Source organism: Thalassophryne amazonica, chromosome 18 (assembly GCF_902500255.1).
Source record: "Thalassophryne amazonica chromosome 18, fThaAma1.1, whole genome shotgun sequence".
Classification (NCBI taxonomy): Eukaryota; Metazoa; Chordata; class Actinopteri; order Batrachoidiformes; family Batrachoididae; genus Thalassophryne; species Thalassophryne amazonica.
In genome coordinates this window covers 60815028-60836945 of record NC_047120.1, presented here as the reverse complement: position 1 = coordinate 60836945, position 21918 = coordinate 60815028, and the positions used below count along the sequence as shown (strand labels likewise).

The 21918-nt window shown below is 40.0% G+C and overlaps 1 protein-coding gene across 1 annotated transcript; it reads right to left on the bottom strand.

The window, feature by feature from the left end:
* Nucleotides 1-69: 69 nt before the first annotated feature.
* LOC117530621 (SUN domain-containing protein 1-like) lies at nucleotides 70-21016 on the bottom strand. The gene is made up of 19 exons (XM_034193505.1): nucleotides 20786-21016; nucleotides 16841-17017; nucleotides 15282-15457; nucleotides 14601-14627; nucleotides 14166-14402; nucleotides 11708-11779; nucleotides 9709-9784; nucleotides 9012-9058; nucleotides 7854-7963; nucleotides 7306-7575; nucleotides 6997-7077; nucleotides 5073-5137; nucleotides 4013-4154; nucleotides 3069-3347; nucleotides 2752-2836; nucleotides 2219-2334; nucleotides 1043-1210; nucleotides 875-967; nucleotides 70-235 (listed from the first exon to the last, which is right to left on the bottom strand). The coding sequence occupies exons 2-19, from the start codon at nucleotides 16963-16965 to the stop codon at nucleotides 119-121; spliced, it is 2286 nt and encodes a 761-aa protein (XP_034049396.1). The 5' UTR covers nucleotides 16966-17017; nucleotides 20786-21016; the 3' UTR covers nucleotides 70-118.
* Nucleotides 21017-21918: the final 902 nt, after the last annotated feature.

Sequence of the window (21918 nt, the reverse complement as noted above, 5' to 3'; positions counted from 1 at the left end):
GACAGGAAACAGATGGTCAAAGCTGCCAATCATGTACAAGTTTGGTTTCCACCAGGTGCGTCGGAGGGAATGAGGTTCTGTTGTGTGGTTTGAATAAACGCCACAGCAGCGCCTTCTCTCACTGGCCACTGGGTGTCCCGTGCACTCTGAAGCGGTACATGCACGTATAGTCCTCACTGCCCCAGTTGGACAACACCTGGACCTTGATGATCTGGTAGGCTCGGCTGTTCTCCTCCTGCCCACGACACCAGAAATGAGAGCTCAAAGTTAGAGTAATTATTTAACATCATCACAGCGTAAATTTAATTTTAGCTTTAACGTGTTTTTTTTTTTTTTTTTCAACTGCTGATAATGAGGTGGTTGATAGTTTGGGACCTGAACATGAAAATACTTGTTCCTTGACCATGTCACGACCAGGTGCCCAAAACAAACAAAACAAAAAAAGCTGGTTAAACTACAATGTGGTTCTAGCATAAAGAGTAAATCTCAACATTAATCATTGATCATCAATGAGTAACGTAAATATAATGACAACTAAAGGACTTAAAGTAACAACACAACAACTTTATGAAGCAACAGACTAGTTATAGGTAATCAAGCAGTAGTACCTAGTAACTTGAAAGTAACACAGTGAGTGACTAACTCCATAGGCCTTTTACCTTATGACATCATTCTGGACCCATGACATAAAAGAAAATCTAATGTTGTAGGTTCTAATATCAGCATCAAAAATCAGCTACTGATAATCAATTAATGATAAGGATCAAGTTCTCAGCTCTTCAGTTAATCAAGATGATCTGCACTTCATCTGTTATTAAAGTCATCTTTTCTCACAAATTTAAAAAAAAAAAAAAACCTGTTTCTTTGGCCTTACAGAGGTCGGGTAGGTCTGGACTGCCTCTCCTTCCACATCGTAGGTGTAACTGCCCAGGAGCTTTCCCTCTTCCTGGCTGTCATCATCCAGACCCTAAGAAACATCAGAACACATCACTAAACTTCGACAAAAACACCCAAACCCTGTCATGCTAACTGTCTCTCTCACATAAACGCTGAACTGTCGCGGGGCGCTGTGGTACGTGTCGCCGGGAGCCAGGGCTTTGGGGAGGTGCTCCATGGAGAAGGCGGTGGGGATGATCATCATGGAGAGGCGGATCGCCAAGAAGCCGCTGGATCCTCTGAAGGCCCAGCAATTTCCTGGATACACGTCCGGCTACAGGGAGGAAGAGAGAAAAAGAAGACACGGCCATGCCAGCTGACATCAAATGTAAAAATGTGACATGTACTAAAATACTGCATAAATAGTGTTTATTCATCTGTAAAGGGGGAGGGGGAACAGAAAGAAAAATTGTCCTGACAACACCCCCTGCTGGCAATCAAAACATTAAAACAATAAAACATTAAAACAATAAAACATTAACTAAGCGCAGTTTAACTCAGAATACACTTGATCATGAATGGCAAAATTATTTTTTTATTTATTATTTTTTACTCAGAGAGAGGGAAAATAGAATTTACTGGGCTTGTATCATTTTAAAATTGGTGGCACTCGGACGAACAGGAAACTTTTCTGTGTCTCCACGTGTGGCCCTAGAATATGGGATAACCTGACGGATGAACTCAAACGATGTCCAAATATCACTCACTTTAAAAATCAATATAAAGACATGATGTTTTCAAGATATGCATCTGCTGAAGAAGGTTGAGTTTTGTGTGTTGCCAATTGTAAATGTAAATTTGTTTGGTAGCATTCAGATTGTGTCCTTTAAGCTGAAGAGTTTGAAGTGGTTGAAAATGGGAGTGGGAATAGATGGGTTTTTTACTTCTCCCCACTCCTTTTGGACTAGATATTTTTATTTTTGGTTAAAGGGGTAGGCGTTAATAAGCTATGCTTCTGCCTATACCCTTTCAGGCACACAGATGCATTGTAATCCATTTTCTTTCTTCGTTCTAAGTTTTTTGTTGTTGTTTTGGACTGTGTGTGCTGAATAAATTCATTCAAACATCTGTGACTTTTATAGATTCAGTCCTTCTTTTAACAATGACTCAAGAAGTGAAAATGGACACACGGAGATCCACATAAACCATCCCCTTCTTCCTTGGATATATCAGGACAAAGACTACAAAACACTAGAGGGCGTAACTGAACAAAACCTAGATGTTGAAGTTGAGTAAATCGGCGTGTGTGTCTCTGTGTGATGTCACAAAGACGTGCGGTTACCTGGATAACAGTTCGAGGTGTGTGGTAGAAATAACCAAGAGGAATACCGAAGAGACTGATCAGGGCCGCCCTCGACTTATAGGTCTCAGAGGACAGAGTCGTTAGAATGCTGCCCCCTGCAGGTAGACACACAAACAAAATTAAAGATTAATTAAAACAATTTCACATCTTTTCAGATCAGATCATCATTCACAGAAACAACAGCAAGAACAGAGACTACTGTCCGGACAAACGCATCACTACAGAACCGCCCACTGTCTTGATTGACAACCAGGTGAAACACACCACATGGACAAAATGTGGTAGCTGACATTCCCCCACAATCTCCTCATCTGAGGATCACTAAGTACCATTCATCTGACAACAAGTCATTCTAACAGGACCCAAGGATCCTCCAGAGACCTGGCACCAAAGTTTTGAAATATAATCAATATTTACACAAATCTTGACAATGCTCAAATATGCTCCGTTTCTGATCTACACACAAGCAACCAGTATCATGAAGATCTGAGACATAAAACAGTGTGCGTTACCTCCAGACTCCAGGGCGTAGTCAGCCAGACCGGTACGGTCCTCGGAAAACAGTCGCAGAGCATTCTTCACGATGACATGGACTTCCTGCAAGTTCACAACAGAAGATATTCAAATCTTCATGACCACATATGATCTACCAATTGGTGGTATTTTCTAACACAATTCTCAACTCTCTTGCAAGGCAACACAACCACCACCAGGTGGTGCTATAACCAAAGGATGATAGCACAAAATGCTCCTTAAGAGGCAGAAGTCACATGTTTCAGGATTCCATTGCTGCAGAGTCCTGCTGCATGTAATTAAATCCATGTCCTACCTCCTCAGTGACAGCGCCCCCGGTGGTGGTTTGCACAACAGTGTCTCTGACTGTTCCCTCATCCTGGTGCCGTTCCAGGTAAAGGCTGATGTTCTCGATGATGTTGAGCTTAAGTGAGGCCACCGAAGCCTGCAGGTCCACCCTGCTCACATAATGCTGTGACAGCCACTGCAAAAAGGACTCCGGCAGGGAGTGGGGATCTCCTGCGGCCCCGCCCTCCAACATCAACTGGTTGCCGTAGATCAGACCCCAGACCTCCTCATGGACCTGAGCAGAAATCTGACAAGAATTAAGATGAATATTAAATAATCTCACTTTAAGCCTTTGAGCTGAACTCAACAAAACACATTTAAGCTTTTTTTTTTTTTTTTTTTTTAAGTGTGTGATAACCTATAGAGGGAATTAGGGTCATCACAATAATAGAATTTGAAATTCGATACAGATCAGCAGGAAAATACCAATACCATTTGTGAGATGCCAAAAAACAAACAAAACACCTTTAAACCTATAATGAAACTACAATTTTTAAGTTGTCTGAAATAGTGCAAAACAAAAATACAGTAACATAACTACGGTATATTTTTTGACTTCTTGTAGCACAAAATACTAATAGGTAGTGCAAAAAAAAATGAGGCTGAGCAAAAAATAAATAAATAAATAAATTTGACAACTTATTTGTGTGCTAAGACAAAAATACCCCCGATTATGTTACTCTGCCCATATTGTGTTCAGAATCCACCAAGTGAACAGAATTTTCAGTAATTTCCAAGTTGGGTTTGCCTGACTCATCTTGAACACAGCATTAGTAGCAGAAGTATGACAGACCCACAGGTCTGAGTTGTCAATATATTTATTTATTTTTTGATTACTAAAACACAAATCCTCTTCAAATGTGTAGAAACACAGACAGAACATGTGAATGTGCTGATGATGTCACATCTCACCGTCTGCTGGATTCTATCCAGGCTGCCATCATCCTGAAGCTCAGAAACTCTGTGAAGAGCCTCCTTCATGTCTTCCAGAGCCGCCTTCAGCTGCTTCACCTCTGCCAGCAAAGCATCATGGGACTGACGATCCACACAAACACTGAGATAAATAACAAAAACAAGCTTTGCTGTAATGTCCTGTGATGTCATTTCCCTTTTGTCCTCACAGTATATGGCGCTGCCACTTGTTCCATCTAATGGAACCAGACTGATGGAAAATATGTAGGACTGGGGATGTGGTACAAAGGAACTCTCAGCAGAACACCAACATCAACATCAACATGTACCATGCAAATGCACCAGAGGTAGCTAATGGATGCTTACAGATCAGAAACACGCAATTTCCAGACAGAAAGGAAGTGGACACCGGTGGAGTAAAACTCATCAGGATTTGGGTTACAGTGCCATAGTCCTTATGTGTCCATCCACAGATACCTAGGTGTACAACATGGTACCCAGACAGCTTCAGCTTTAGCAGTCTTTAGGAAAGACTGGTCTTCTCCCGGCAAAAGTCAGCAGTCGTCACATCTGGACAATATTTCCGGGAGGTTTTAAAGCGGAAAATCACCTTCCCATCGAATTAAACTGATATGCGTTCTTTGGATTTGTCCTCCACCTCCTCATCTTCCTGCGGAGGAATGCCAAGTTAATCCACCTTATTACCAAACTCAACTAACTCTGCCTTTTTTGTAGTCATTTGTTAGGCATTAGGCAAACCCAACTTTTGTGCTTTTGGCTAACTCTGGAGCTACCCAGCTGGCATGTTGTACAACCAGGTATCTACGGATTGATGCATGCACACAACACGCTAGAAGCCTAACTGTGATAAGACATACTGAGCCCAGGACTTTCTGCTGTAAGACAAGAATGCTAACAATGGATCCACCAAACTCAACAACATTACATGAGTCAGAGGTAGTTCCTCTGGACACATGGAGACACACACACACCTTTCACCTTGCCCATCCACACTTTGTCTGCCTGGGCATGGGACTCAAACAAACACCCTGCAGCTTACCCATCAGTAGTGTGAAGAGTTTCAAGTGAGACCGTTGAAGCTTCACGCCGACTTGACTCAATCTCCTGCAAGTCATTCAGGCAAAACTGTTATGTCCATTCGAATCTACAACAACTACACAGTTAGTTGACTAGATTTCAAATCACATATATATATTACAGATGGATCAATTAATCGGCTGATAATTGGCCCTACCGATGGGAAAGAGATTATCGGTCTATCAGCCAAGCCGATTATTGGTCTAACCCTAATATATAGTACATATACAGTAGTGTTCAGAATAATAGCAGTGCTATGTGACTAAAAAGATTAATCCAGGTTTTGAGTATATTTCTTATTGTTACATGGGAAACAAGGTACCAGTAGATTCAGTAAAAAAAAAATCCAACAAGACCAAGCATTCATGATATACACACTCTTAAGGCTATGAAATTGGGCTATTAGCAAAAAAAAAAAAAAAAAAAAAAAAAAGAGTAGAAAAGGGGGTGTTCACAATAATAGTAGTGTGGCATTCAGTCAGTGAGTTTGTCAATTTTGTGGAACAAACAGGTGTGAATCAGGTGTCCCCTATTTAAGGATGCCAGCACCTGTTGAACATGCTTTTCTCTTTGAAAGCCTGAGGAAAATGGGACGTTCAAGACATTGTTCAGAAGAACAGCGTAGTTTGATTAAAAAGTTGATTGGAGAGGGGAAAACATACGCAGGTGCAAAAAATTATAGGCTGTTCATCTACAATGATCTCCAATGCTTTAAAATGGACAAAAAAAAAACAGAGACGTGTGGAAGAAAACAGAAAACCACCATCAAAATGGATAGAAGAATAACCAGAATGGCAAAGGCTCACCCACTGATCAGCTCCAGGATGATCAAAGACAGTCTGGAGTTACCTGTAAGTGCTGTGACAGTTAGAAGACACCTGTGTGAAGCTAATTTATTTGCAAGAATCCCCCGCAAAGTCCCTCTGTTAAATAAAAGACGTGCAGAAGAGGTTACAATTTGCCAAAGAACACATCAACTGGCCTAAAGAGAAATGGAGGAATATTCTGTAGACTGATGAGAGTAAAATTGTTCTTTTTGGGTCCAAGGGCCACAGACAGTTTGTGAGACGACCCCCAAACTCTGAACAGTTCACAGTGAAGACAGTGAAGCATGGTGGTGCAAGCATCATGATATGGGCATGTTTCTCCTACTATGGTGTTGGGCCTATATATCGCATACCAGGTATCATGGATCAGTTTGGATATGTCAAAATACTTGAAGAGGTCATGTTGCCTTATGCTGAAGAGGACATGCCCTTGAAATGGGTGTTTCAACAAGACAATGACCCCAAACACACTAGTAAACAAGCAAGATCTTGGTTCCAAAACAACAAAATTAATGCCTCGCAGATGTGAAGAAATCATGAAAAACTGTGGTTATACAACTAAATACTAGTTTAGTGATTCACAGGATTGCTAAAAAAGCAGTTTGAACATAACAGTTTTGAGTTTGTAGTGTCAACAGCAGATGCTACTATTATTGTGAACACCCCCTTTTCTACCTTTTTTTTTTTACTAAAAGCCCAATTTCATAGCCTTAAGAGTGTGCATATCATGAATGCTTGGTCTGGTTGGATTTGTGAGAATCTACTGAATCTACTGGTACCTTGTTTCCCATGTAACAATAAGAAATATACTCAAAACTTGGATTAATCTTTTTAGTCACATAGCACTACTATTATTCTGAACACTACTGTATATGGAGAATGGCAAGATTGTTTTTGTAGGCACAACATTAAAATGTTGAGCTGGTCATTAGGACCCAGCTAGAACAAGATAAAAAGAGCATATTTTATATATATATATCCCATTGATCAGATAACAGCTCTGGTTTAGGCAGATTCTACCACACCAGGTGTGTAACCGCTAGATACAAGCTTTGATACCTCCATGCGGCGCAGCTGCAGCTCCAACTGGTCCAGACAAGACATCCATTGCTGCTGCATCAGCAGATCCCGCTGTCGAATCTGGACACACCCATAAAGACAGAAAAGAGTCAAAGCTAAGAACATGCACCTATGCCACGTTAATAATGATTAGAATTCTGACAAGTTTCTTTTCTAATCAACGTGATGTCAGAGCAAGAATGTTAACGCAAACACAAAAGGAACAACTATTTTATATTGTCACAGAACTTCAAGAAATAATATTCTGAGAGAAGAACCATCCCTCCTCCACATGGTTGGCTGTCTGACCTGCTCCCGCTGGATTCTCTCCTTAGACAGTTGGCCTCTAAGGTGATGCAGCTGTTGGCCCAGCTGGCTGGCTAGCCAGGGTTTGAGGTCCTTGATGGTACTCTGGGCAGAGAGGAGCTGCTGCTGGAGGCGGTGCTGCAGCTGGGACATCTCGCTGTGCTTCTCCTCCACTTGCCGCCCACTTGCAATCACTGACTCCCACAGTGCCTGCAGACTCTGCTCCAGACCGGCGAGCCGCACAGAGCCATCCATCACTGGGTTTTTGTCTTGCTGGATAAAGAACAGTAGTTTAGAAAAGAAAGAACAACAAACTGAAATTACAAAAGTTAATCTTAAAATAAACTGGCTCCTCTTGCTTTTAAATTAAATGTTACAGTCATATTAAGAAGATGAAAACTGGTGTCTTAAAAGCTTCAAACTTTATTTTCAGCCTTTTTGAGCAGTTCATTGAACAGATTTGACTAGAAGATGGTGTGGAGACAAAAATATTCCAGCACGGCCTGAAAGTAAACACAAAAGAAATCATTGGAACACGATGCTGTTTGTACCTGGGTTCCTGCCGGCACGTCTGTGGTTGGAGGTTCACTGTGAAGAGACTCTGTCTGTAGAACTTTGGGTTCGTCCACAGTTCTGACTGTCAGATGACACCAGCAAATACCTGCAGAGAAGGAACCAGTTCAACCTCCTATGAACTAAGAAATCACTGATAAATTAAAAACTAAAACCTGTCCCAAACCAGCATGCAGATCCAAAGCAGAATCAGCAGTGGTGACCCCGAGCAAAAGAAGAAAAAATGTTATTGGGGGGAAATAAAACAGTTAAAAAGCTAAACTTCTTTGGTGATTGTCATTACAGTAACTGGGGGGGGGGGGGGGGTAAAACACCAAGACCTTTTCCCAAAAAAATGTTTTAGGTCTCCAAACATATATAGATTTGGTCAAAATGATACAAAGGCTTCCAAATGTGTGTTTGTCAGCTGGTGCCCCCTGAAAATAGGTCCACCCTGCCTTCACTGCGCATGTGTCATATCTGTGCGTCAGTCGCGGTTCACTGTCATTACAGTAACTGGGGGGGGGGGGGTAAAACACCAAGACCTTTTCCAAAAAAAATGTTTTAGGTCTCCAAACATATATAGATTTGGTCAAAATGATACAAAGGCTTCCAAATGTGTGTTTGTCAGCTGGTGCCCCCTGAAAATAGGTCCACCCTGCCTTCACTGCGCATGCGTCATTTCTGTGCGTCAGTCGCGGTTCACCGATCGTGTCTGCTTAAAACTGCACTCTAGTCATCATCTGTCTCAGCGACAGATATCTGAAGCTTTTGTACAACAATCATTTCCACATAAATTCAGCATTATTTCATAATAAAAGACAGAGGAAACGATCAGAGCAGCCAGATGAGCTGCTGCTGCTGCGTTCACTGCGCCTCCACCATTTCAAAGTGGCAGTCGCGACTCACCGATTATTGTCTCGTTTCTTCTTAAAATTGACTTTAGAATGATTTAAGAGGTTTTACTTTGTCATCTGATGGTTAATAATCACATTTGATTGCTTTGGGTGTAGTGAGTCAGTCTGTGGTCCCAAAAGCCGCATGCACAGTGAAGGCTGGGCGGCCGATTTTTAGGGGGAACGGTTTCGTCTACCATACCGGAACATAAACCCGTTGCCAAACTGCTGGAAATGCTGTAGCTGTATTTATGAACTTACTGAAGAGAAGCAGTGAAACCAGAACCAGAAGAAGTCTGAGGAAACACCTGGAAGAAAGGAGAAGCAGAAATAAGTCTAAACAAGAGACTAAAACACAAATTGAACCAAACGTCCACAGTTATTTTTTTTAAATATACACATTTCCAGCTGAAGATTTGCTGGTGGTAATCATGATACCTTTAATTGTGGAAGAGGTTTAATGCAATTTTCCCCCATTTGTTTTCCTGTCCATTAAAGAGTTCACAATTCAAATTAATTACCGCTAAATAATGTGCATTTATTATGGGAATGCTGCAACTACTTAGAAACAGTTTTCTGGAAAATACAGCAGTTTATAATATAAATCTGTCACATTAACATGCTAGTTTAGCTGGTCTTTAGCTCACAGCGACACTAGCAGTTGATGATTTACTTGTATTTTTTTTTTTGTGCTTTCTGTAAAATCCTTCCATTGATGTGAAAATCCTGCGAACTCGTTTCCTTGTTATTACATTAATCTGATTTGCAACATCACCTCCGGTGCTTGAACACAACTCAAAATACTGAAAGAAAAGACGCTTCAGCAACAGAATGTCAAATGAGTGAAAAACACAGAAGAAACGGGTGGAAATCAATTCAGCCACAGTCGGTCTGCAATTCTAAACTCATCAGATACCGCTAAAAGGCACAATAAATAAAAATAAATAAACAGACTTGCCCAATCAGAAGGAACCTATTGGTCATGTGATGCCATTGTTTTCTGAACCACTTGAAGACTTCAGCTGCTGTCCGCCCTGCAAGCAAAGGATTCCAACATTCAACATTCACCAGGTGAGTGAGAAGAAACAAAATATCATTTTAATGAAGGTTATCACATTAGTTAGCAAACCTGACACTTCTATTGACCTCACAGCTCTGAAGAAGTCTCAATCATCTTCCCACAAGAACATGATCAGTCTCCTTAGCCACACCACTGACATCAGAACATGTCCATTTATGTTGTTCTGGGTGCTGAAACCAGGATCCAGCAAGCCATTATCACTCAATGTAGTCAGAGGAGCGCAGACAGACAATAGACAAGAAACTCAAAGAATGTCTGAGTCTCATAATATCCTCCTGGACAGGGCTGATATCAGACACCTTCAGTCCAACATACTGTAGCAGGTGACACGCCCTTGCTAAGCTGACCAATGAAGCAGGTGAATCCACCAACCAAATCCTGGCTGCTTCTAGATCTGCGGACCTCAGAGGGCAGTCACTGCAATGTCGAGCTTTCGAAGGCGCTCAGCAGCAGCGGAAGCTGGTCATCCTCTCCGTCAGCAAGGACCCTCCGGGTGTCCATCAGCATGAGCTGCTTCAGGTTTGACCCCGGATGCCAGCGTGCAGTGAACGACACCTCTACGGTGCCCCAGTCATCACCCTCTACAAAGACCTGTGATCTCTGGTGGTTCCATCTTTTTACAAAATGATAATCCAAGCGCCCCCCCCCCCCCACCCTCCTAACATGTGCACCCTCCAATAGAAGGCAGCAACAGAGTTACTACAAGAGATCATATTTTCTGCTGCTAGGTGATTTATAGCAGCTGACGTGCCAAACACACCACCAATTCCACAAAAAAGGGTCCATCTGTATGGTGGAGGACCACCTGCGGTCCAAATGAAGACAATTAACACAAAGGAACAAATTAAAAAAAATAAAATAAAACTCTAGCTCCAGCTTATCCACTGTGAAACAGAAGCTACACTTGACATTTAATACTTCCAAATAGAGGAATCCAGAACCTACAAGAACAACCTGGACTTGATAGAAAGGTCCTTGGATTAGGAAACAGTTGATTATATTTTAAATCACACATGATTAAAAGTATTTCATGACCAGGTCCTTTGAACCACATGATTGCACAACACCTATAGATGCACAGCTAAAACCCCTCCTCTGTCATGCCATCCCCCCAAAATGGTATGCCCTCACAGAGTGCACCTTCTACTTTTTAAATCCCAAGTCCAAATAATTTTACCTCCAAGAACATTTCTATTTTTGAATGTCTACAAGCAATACTCAAAAGATAATGATGCATGTACCACAAATTAGAACAAGAAGCAGAACAAGGACATTTTTCAAACAACTTTTGAGATTTCAAAATGAGACTTATACAAATGAACCAATTTGCATTCAATTTAACTAAATGTTTTCTCTGGTGTGTGACGCAAACATATAAAGCTGATGCACTTTTTGCCTCGGCAGAGGGTTCTAGTTTAACTAATGCACACTGCGAACTAGTTGGTGAAAACAAACCTTACACCTCTAGTACCATTACTGCTCATACCAACAGTAGAGGAGGATGGGCGGTACTTAAGACTTTAATTCAGATCAGCTCACTGTGACATCATAAGGGGAGCCACTTTCAGACATGTATCCTGACAATCAGCCAATAGCTAAATGGCGATCATTATGACCAGGACTGGCTTCACTGAGAACTCAAAGACACTAACTGTGTCTTTGAGTTTGTGTTCTCAAAATTCAAATCAGATAAGAATCCCTGTTTTTGTAGATATACCATACTCGCCTCATCGCACAAACTACTGACATCATACCACAAACGTGTCACATGATCGGAAGCAGTTCAGTTTCTGTTTCACTGGACTGCCAACAAATTAATGTGACATTTAAAATCTGCTGCAGAATGTTCTGATGTGAGCTGTCTGCAAACACTCACATAGAGATGTGGTGGGATGACTGTCCTGGCTTGTGGTCTTCAGGTTCATGACCCCTCCACGGTAACTGTGAGCTACAACAGAAACAGAAGTATGCCAGCAAGGCCGGACAAACCTCCCGTCCTCTGACTGAAGGGACAGGTTTGCATTTCACCCGGGAGATAAGCAAACCACAGGGTGGTGGCTCATTTGTTTGAGAGTGACACAGCAGGTGACCAAGAGAAGAAGAAAAAAAAAAAAAAAAAAAAAAAAATCAAACTTTGAACAGAAATTATGATAACCAGACAGGTGCTGGACCCTTTAGTGGACCCTCTGAACTCCAGGGACTTTAAGAAGCGGTTAGAATCAGACTCCAGTGGAGTCCGACAGGAAGTGCACACAAACACCAAAGACGTGACCGAGTAGAAAACTAAAAACACAAACTATCAGTACCTCCATAAGCCCTTTCTGCTTGTCTGCTGTCATTCTGCATCCAGCCCAACACGCTGACCTTTCTGAGCAGCCTCCAAAACGATCGCATCACAATGGTAACATAGCAAACGGTGGTTCTGATACTGCATAGCACAACAGAGACCAAAAACCAATGCAGCACATCTGGAAGAACCAAAAATCACAACATGGAACCATCATCACCCAATTAAAAGGAAACATGATCCAAAGAGTTCATATCCACGTGAAGCAGCCTCTGAAGAGTCAATGACCAGCCATTAGTGACATAAATACGTAAATGTATTCCACACCAATATTTTAACTGAACCGGTTTGTTGCAATTCTTCTAATAATGCTAAACATAGCTACATCAAAGGATTATAATGAATTCAACATATTGAGCTGCCAGTTTTCTTGCAGGAGACTTTGTAGCTATCACACATATCAGGAAATATTCTGGAGAAGGTGGCAATTATACACAGTAAAACGTACAGAACCCTTGAGGTGTTTCACATGGCTGTGACTGCGCTACTGCTAGTGTTAACTGTAGCCTCAGGCTAGTTCAGCGACTACAACAGCATGTCACATCACTCAACAGCTGATGTTCACCATATCCATGCAGTTTTACAGCACCAGCATCAAGTTTTCAGCTAATAGTACTGGTTTGCACAGTAGCCTAGACACTCTGCCACATTGCTGCATAGTAAGAGTCTCCACAAATAGATCAATCTGATTTCTGATCAACATAACCGAATTACAAAGCCTAGCACCTAAAATTAAAACAAAAACTTTTTGTACAGAATGTAACTTCAACATTCAGTCACGTCTGGTGGCAGCGAACCATCGTGAATACTTAACTACAAGATGTACTGCTGATGGTGGTACCAGAGTGAGGACTGAACTGGGTAAAAACACATTTAAGTACTTTTCCTGGAATGAACTCCAGAATGAATTGAAATTGCCAGGACTGCTTTCATTGGAGAGTTTAAGCACATCATAACAGACATTGAAAGGAATTCCCTTGGATTGTGTAATTGTGTGTGATCAATGCTTGGTTATTTGCCTGGTACTCACTCTGTCTTTATGCCACATCTTTTACTGTATTACTGTTCTGTTTTGAGAGTTGTAGTGTGTCTGTATTTCTTTGGTTTAATATTTTACTGTTGTAACACCATACTGCTTTCCTGGCCAGATCGCTCTTGGAAAAGACATTTTAATCTCAATGATGTCTATCTGGTAAAATAATGATTGATTGACTGAATGAAAAGGAGGCATACAGGAAATGTTGCTTAAGACTTTCCAGGCAATTTGGTCACCCATCTATAGGGACTTGAAAAAAATATGATAGAAAATCTTCAGGCAGTACTTGTAGCCAGGTAGCGGTCAATATTTAGAGATGCTACAATCAGACTGAAAAGTATACCACATTACTTGTCTGATTATAAAGATTCCAAAAAGGGTATAGTTTGGACTATATATGACTGAATGTTGTGGCGTTATGGGCTAATTTCACTTTATATAGGGCTCAGAAGTTGAAGTTGCTCCAATTTTGGTAGCAAGTGATGCAAATTATTGGTTGAGCTAGGATTCATAAATGGAATGGTTTTGACTGTTTGGTCTCCAAAGTAATGATCAAACAAGGTCAATGCCCTTTGCATTCTACGAGATGACATAGGTTACCCCATAACATGATAACTAAGCACAACAGATGGTGCAAACTATTCTTTTTTGTATCATATATAAATATTATTGGGATACATATACTTAGTAAATTATAGGTGGCAAATTTAGCCACGCTCGGTGGTAGTAACCACTTTCAGCCATCTGGCAGCCCAATGCCTATAAGGTTACTGAAAATGTGTAAAGGCCAAGTCAACAGAAGCTCATCACTGAGCTCATATATAGTACACGTGTACAGGAAACAAGGACCAGAAGAAAGATTTCATCCTGTGTTCCATTATTACCATTAAGTGTGAACATTTTGCAACCATTGCTGCAGTTATGTATATACACTAAAATAAACGGACTTACCTGTCATCCTCTTGTGCCTCTTGTCCTGGCTGTAGATGAAGGAATGTTCGGAGTCTGTGGGTCCTGATGAGAAGGCTGCAGCTGAAGCGGTGCATTCCTCCTTTCTGTCAGAATGAGGCTCGCAGTCTTTGCAGTACTTTTTGCTAAGCGCGGGGGCCTGGGTCTGACCCGCATGTTTCAGACAGCTTCCATGTGAACGGCTAATCACAGAGTTCTGGTCTGCAAGCACAGTGCTTTCTGGAACAAAACATTCACACCTTTATGCAAAATTAAAAACATCTCTATGACAGTTTTTAAACCAACTTTGCAATGTTGGAATATCTTTGACGAAAACCTTTCCCCAGCACGCTCTTAGATCTTCATACCAGCATGATCACCCATCAGTCATATTAACAAGACAAACAACATACTGTTGAAGGTGGTGCAAGAACTGACCTTTATGATCATCCTCCTGGTCCAAACCTACACACAGGAGGAAGACCAGCATGAGTATTTATCAGGGATACATGCTAAATGAAGAAGCTAGCTAGCATAAGGAGCCCATTGTAGCAATCTGCCAGACAGATGGGTTTTGTTTTTTCTTTACTAACCAATCATGCTACAGTTTACTGTAAACTATATCAGTCTGTTTTTAAGAGTACTTTATACTCCAGGAGAGCAGCTGTTGTAGTATTGCTACCTTTATGGTGCACACTTCGGTAACCACAAACATCAGCAGGATCAAAAAGTTTGTAACTGGACAGAATAAAATATTCACAAGGATGCTGATACTGAGTATTGAACCTCTGCAGTTTAAACTCAGTGAAAGGAGTGAAACACATAAAAACTGATATTCAAACTGAATATCAACAATATATTTGTCAAAAACATGTTTGCTTTTACCAGCCCCTCCACTGTGCAAAGGATGGTTCACTAGACTCAGGAATACAAATAAGGGAAACAAATGGAGCTGGTGTGGATCATTTCTGCTTGATTACTGCAGGCAATAAGTGAAACATTCAAAGCCAGTGCTGCTGACTACTCATTTTCACTGTGTGCTTCACATACTGCTTTGATTTAGCACATCAAGAAACACATGGCTAACAGTTAAAACTAAATAAATAAAAACCATCTAACCTAATAATCCTTCAACCAGAGTGGTTTCCTGGATACTGGACTCGTCTAGTAGTGAGGACAGCAGCGAGGCGTCTGAGGCCACACTGTGAAGGCTGCTGTTGTGTTTGCATGGAGTGTGTTGATGGAGTAGAGACTCTGAGCAAGAGACTGTGTGAGAACGCCGCGACTTCAGTGACCTGCAAGACAATGCCAATATGGAAGATGGATGATGCACCACAAGGCACACCACAGGAGGAGGTGCACAGTTTGTGCTGAGACAGTTTAAAACTACCCTGTATGAGAGCACGGCACAATACGGATTACATAACAGAATTAACACTGTGAGAAATCAGGCAAATGAGAACCACCACCAATCAAGAAATTATTTTACATAATTGCAAAGAAAGATAAAAAAAAAAAAAGATGAAACTAAAGCCAAATATTCATTAATTTGGAAATCCATAATCATTTTCTTGTTCTGCTGAGCTCCCATATTTTCTCATTGATGTAACTGGCTACAAATTCATTTTCACAAAGACAAGTTATTTCTGTGACCCTGTCAAACATGTACTGGTCATTTTGAACACTTTGGAAAATCTATAGCTGCTGTAGTTTAGGAAATATAGCTGTATCTGAAGTAACACTCGGGATGAAAAAGTGTGTGGTCATTGTCGGGTTGTTCATCCCAGATAGAGATTTAGGCACATATCCCAAGTTGTTCATTGGGGTCATATTAGTATATAAATAATGAATGTTTATGAGTTCAATGGTACGAATATTTCATGAGGTGAAAGCTGGAACATACCATTCAATGAGGTCCAGCGTTCACAAAATTAATTATTTGTTCCATTGAACGAATGTTTAAAAAAAAAAAAAATCATTATTTGTTTTATATAACAACTAAAACAGATCCTTGTCATTTGATATTATATAAATTTATAAGCAACAGAAAAGAGACTTACATTTTGGTGCGTCACTGCACCGACTTTATGTATTTCAAATAAATAAATAAATAAATAAAATAAAATAGACAAAATAAAGAGAAAAAGAGTTTGTGTACGATCCTCACTCCAGCGAAAAATCGCGTCAGAAATTTGTCCAGCTTTGATGCATCATTACTGCTCTGACATAAACAATCCAACACGAATTTTAAAAAGGATTCCAAAAATAATTCTGACAATGTCGGCCGCGATGCCGTGCACCAACTTTGTGTACTTCCCCCAAAAAAATAAATAAATAAATCACATCAGAAATTAGTCCAGCTTTTCATTCTAACTTCCTTCTAACAGCTCTTCATGCCTCCAGACAGCTTACAGCGCAGTGGATTTGTTTTGTGTGTGCGCACGTGTGTGTACGTAGAGTGCATGCTAAATGGAACCAAATTGCACTTTAAATGCAAAGCAACACAACTGACATGAATAATCCATACCAATCAAATGACAAGGATCCACTCAGCCGTTATATAATCTAGAACAGTTGAGTTATCCTCTCCTAAATGATGTGCATACATGTCTAAACTAGGTTCTTTACTACAAGTGCCAGTCGTAAAGTGTATAAAGAGATTCTGTAACCAAACTTACTTCGTGCTTCTCCAGCTGGGTCCTCCCACACTGTAGGAGGCACTGCTGTGTGGCAGGCTGCGGTCAAGCATGCCTTCATTGCCACAGTTGGCAGATGTGCGGAGGTGAAGGCTGCGCCGTGACATGATCTCACTCTGAGAGAACCAATGATCAGAGAGTGCCGACTCGTAACTTGAACTAAGTGAGGCACACAAAAAGTAAAAAATAAAAATAAATAAATCCACGGAGAGAAGGAGAAGGGAGAATTAACATTTCTCTGAGCTGTGGCCCCAGCCTTCCACATCATCATCACGCACTGCTGCATATTGTGTTGGCGATTAGATCGTGCCACATAGCCGACATTTATGCGCGAAAGATTTTTTGAACATTTCAGCGTGTCAAGTGGAGTAAAGAAGAAGCGAACAGAGCGAGTGGTGATGTCAGCGGATCGCATCAGAGCGTAGCTCATCTGAACATTATAAAAAGAAGTTAAATCTGTTATAAACATACTTTAACAGCTGCACACAAGAAGGAAAGAACACACAACTGTTTTACCAAGCCATGACAATGTAAACATGACAAATAATTACCATTTTAGATGGCTCAAAATGCTTTTTGCAGCTTGTTAGGCACGTGCACTAACTGCTGAAGCTGGAGCGGTCCTCTGTGATTCAGGAAGTGATTACAGCTGTTTTCAACAGCTAATTTGCAGAGAAAATTATTAATCCGACATGGCGCAATCCGGTGGAAGTGGTAGTTTCGGCTGTATTCCCTCTGCCATTGTACCGAAGTGAACTTCTTCTGTGAAATGAGATGAGTGTGCACGCGCGGAGAAGGGAGGGACACAGGGGGCGTTGAGCCTGCTGACGCGAGCAGGAAGAACTAGACATGAAGGCACCCGATTGGCTTTTTGAGAGCGCACAGCGGGGCTTATATTGGTCGGAGTTTTATCGATCCTACAGCTGCTACAGACGTCTGATTTTTTTTCATTCCTTTTTCAGAATATATAATGTATTGACTACTGTTAGGATAGATGGACCATTTCACCCAATATAACAAAAAGTGTTTCTGTACAGAGTTACCTACCCTAGCTTTAAAGCTAGCATGGTGCTGTGCAAAAATACATAACTACATAATCAGCAATAACAAAGCAACAATACGTACAGGTTAGTCCAGCCCCAGCTCTGCAAGAACACATCCTTCACACAAATACACATCCTGTCCAGGTTGACTTTTGAACTACTGAAAGCTGCAACAGTTGTTACAGCTGCATAAGCCCCGCCCACACACAGGTGACTGTTCACCTAAGCAGAGTATCATCATAAAATCAAATCAAAGAAATAAAGAAAGGAAAAAAAAGGAGGGAGACGGGTGCCGTGTCAGATGAGAGAGTAGGTTTTTCATTAACCAAAGGGTCAACAGTTTAATCCTCATCATATCCAGCTATAAAACTTCAGTCCAGAACATTGAGATGATAATTTATTGGCCCTGCTGAGTACAGAAAATCATTGTGATCAATTACCATTATTTTAGATGCTAATGTGTGAAAAAGCTAAAATACTTGTGATCTTTGCTCGCACTTTATTCTTTGAATAGCACATTAAAAAGATCACCAGGAATGCCTTCTTTCACTTGTGTTATCTTGCAACAATTTAAACTATTCTGTTCACAGATATCCTGCTTTTATTCCATAAGGAATCAGATAATGTCCAGACTAATATGCATCAGTGCTGGAAGCTTTCAGTGATACTAAATGCTTTGTGTAACTTACTTTTTTTTATTCATTTTTCCTTTTAAAAGCAAACAAACAAACAAAGACAAGAAAATGAAAAAAAAACAACATATAACATGGGGAAAATCTGAAAATTAAATAAAACTGCAAATTAAACATAAAAGGTGTCTGTTTACAGAAATATTTGCATCCAAAGCCCCCTTTGTCCCAACTGCTCAGATATTGTACATGTATTGTACACATAACATATTCATTTTAATATATATGCATTGCAGATACATAATCTAACTGCTACAGCTTCAAGACTACAAATATTAGATTACTTCATTGTTGCTCTATTATAATTATTGGCTTCTTGTAGGTTTTGTGAATATATTGTAAAAAAAAAAAAAAAAAAGAAGCAGCAATTTTAAGGTCTTAAAGCAATTTCACATCATGCTCTCTTTTTCTGGACAAGCATTTTAAATCTGCTTAAAGATATCTATCTTCCATTGTTTATTAATTAATTAATCAAAGACTTATTTTTTTCTCAAAATGTTATTACTGCTGATTATATATAGTTTTATTTAAAAATATTATTACTGCCTTGGATTTTGCATAATTTTAAAATGTCCCCAGTCAGCCTGTTCTCTGGTCAGTATATATATCATTGGTGCCATTTTATTGTTTTTTTTTTAATATTAACACTTTTATTGATAAAGCATGTCAAATTTCGCAAAGTTTCACTCCATACATTACTTTTACTTTATCAAATACAACTTTTGATATAAAAAACAAAACATTAATATAAGTGAGGGGCGGGGCAGCCAAACCACAATCCTATCTACACAAGCGTTACGATGTGTACAACCTCAATGATATAACGCAGTAGTGCTCACAGAAAATCAGACCTAATATGCTTTACATATTCCCTCCACTTGGACCAGGTATGGTAGAAAATTTCCATCTGTACTTTGAGGGAGAAGGACAGTTTTTCCATAGTGTATTTCCCTTGGACAATGTTTATCCATTCCTCTATTGTTGGTGGCTGTGGTTTGAGCCATCTCCTTGTGAGGGCCTTCTTGCGTGCTGCCAATAAAATTTATTGAAGTTTCTTATACTCACTATCACCTGACAAAGTTTGATCCAGATCTGATCCAGCTTGTGGACATTTGAATTTAATATTTAAAAGCCCATTTGGTGTACATTTTGCATTATATCTCAATCAAAAGTGCCTCAATCACTTTCATTTCTGACAATGAGGTGCAAACTGGCACTCTGATCCACATGTGATCCACATTTCTGATATAGCAGATATTTAATTTTAACATTGAAACGCCCTTTTGACATATATTTTGTATTATATTGTACCTTATGAAAAGTCACTTCTAGCAGGACTTCAACCTTGAAAATGTTTTCCAAGGTAAACATTTGCGGAATCAAAAACTAGTCTTGGTGGAGGTTTGCGCTCTACAAGCATGACACTGTAGTTTAATGTGCACTACATATTTTTGTATTTTGTACATTATTTTTTCAAAATAATTTCCATCAGTCAATCAATTTTAATTTTGTTCTCATCCTGTAAAGCCTGTCTGCAAAGTGCAATACATTTTAAAACATTAACATCCTTTTTGAGAATCTTGAACTAGTTTACAAAAAAATGTCCATTTCACAAATTCTTTTTGTTTCTCTTATTGCACATTTTACTTGCACATTTCATTTGCACATTTATTTTTTACTGTGAATTATTGAGTGTTTAGTGTATATTTATACATGCCCATAAAGAGAGAATACAGCTCAAACAAAGTCAAATTACTTGTATTCTGTGGATACTTGGCGAATAAAAGTTATTCTGGTTCAGATTCTAATCAATTAACTGACATATATTCATTACTTTCACTTCTAATTTATATTATCTCTGTAAAACAATTTTTCAGACTGAATTCTTTGTTGTAATTGAGTATTCTGGTTTAACAGACACGCTACTAAAGCAGTTTATTTATTTAAGCAGTTTATCGATTACACGTTTCACCTTTGGGACAATTAACTTTTGGACGGTTTGAGGGCGTGTCAACTTTCAGCCAATCAGCATTTCGATTGAGGAAAAACGAGACTTCACGTTCACCAATGAAACGCGGCCATGGGCGGAGTTGCGGGGAAAACGAAGTCAACGTTACCCTTTCAGCTTTCAAACTGCGGATACAAAAACAAAAACATAAAAAAATAAATAAAAAAGTAATAAACGTGAAACTTACCTGGGAAAACAAATCCCACAGTTCTTCTAAAACGGACACGTTACAGCCTGCTAAGTGCTGCTAAGCTAATACCTTGTTAAAAACAGCTAAATTTCGCTGAAATGCTAAAACGTCAGCGTCACTCAGTACCGTTGTTTTAAGTGAAACGTATTGTAAAATTTTTAACACACAAACTTTGTCTAACCGAAGGCACAACATTTAAAACAAACAGCTTTTTTCGTCTGTTGGCAGAACCTCTTATTTATTATCAAAGCCCGACCAGCCGGCAAATGACCAAAAAAGCGCCTTACTGCCACCTAGCGATTCTTTTCATTGAGGTTTTATAGTGGTTGGAAAGCCAACTTTTTGTGAGCATTACTGCCACCTACTGGACTGGACAGTATCAGAAGACTGACGAAAAGACGGAAAAATAAACCTGGGCCATAATATCTTGCAATTACATACACAAACTATATGTAACCAGCTGGTATTTCTTTGCAGCTCCTGATGGGACTTTACCACAGACCCTGTATTTACAAGGCTAACACTGTCCCAGGTCAGTCAAATACAGAGGTTAAATTTCCAACATGGGAGAGGAACCCCAAGGAACGACACCATCAGACCTGGATTTTCCTATTCCAGCATGGGCAGGAACCCCAGGGAACCAGACCATCAGACATGGACCTTCATGCATGGGAGAGGAACCCCAAGGAACTGGAGCACCAAACCTAGATCTTCCTATTCCAGCATGGGTAGGAACCCCAAGGAACCGAAGCACCGCCGAACCCAAAACATAACCCTATTTAATTACAATAAACTCTCTGACCAAACACAAACCACATTAGTTATGTCTGTTGATACTAAGTGAAATGCTTTGCTGCTCTCAGCAAACTTTATTTATTCTTACTTCATACATTTATATATATCAATGGTCATAAACTCCTAAATGTATTGGTGTGAATCATATTGTTGGTGTTTCTCAATCAAGGTTTTTCGGGGGTGGGGTGGGGGGGTTATAATGATTATTACAAATCTCTAACAGTCGTAAAAAGTAGACGTTTCTCAATAGTAACATTTTTTTAAAGCTAATAGGGCCCCATGGTACGACGGCGTATTAGGGCCATTCAAAGACAGGAAAAAAATGGAGATTACAT

Excerpts from the sequence above, each read along its gene's own strand:
- LOC117530621 (XM_034193505.1), bottom strand. The coding sequence starts at position 16,965 with ATGTCACGGCGCAGCCTTCACCTCCGCACATCTGCCAACTGTGGCAAT. Across the intron at positions 7,964-9,011 it reads GGTTTCACTGCTTCTCTTCA|GTATTTGCTGGTGTCATCTG; the intron begins GTAAGTTCATAA and ends CCTTCTCTGCAG. Across the intron at positions 968-1,042 it reads CGCGACAGTTCAGCGTTTAT|GGTCTGGATGATGACAGCCA; the intron begins GTGAGAGAGACA and ends GATGTTTCTTAG.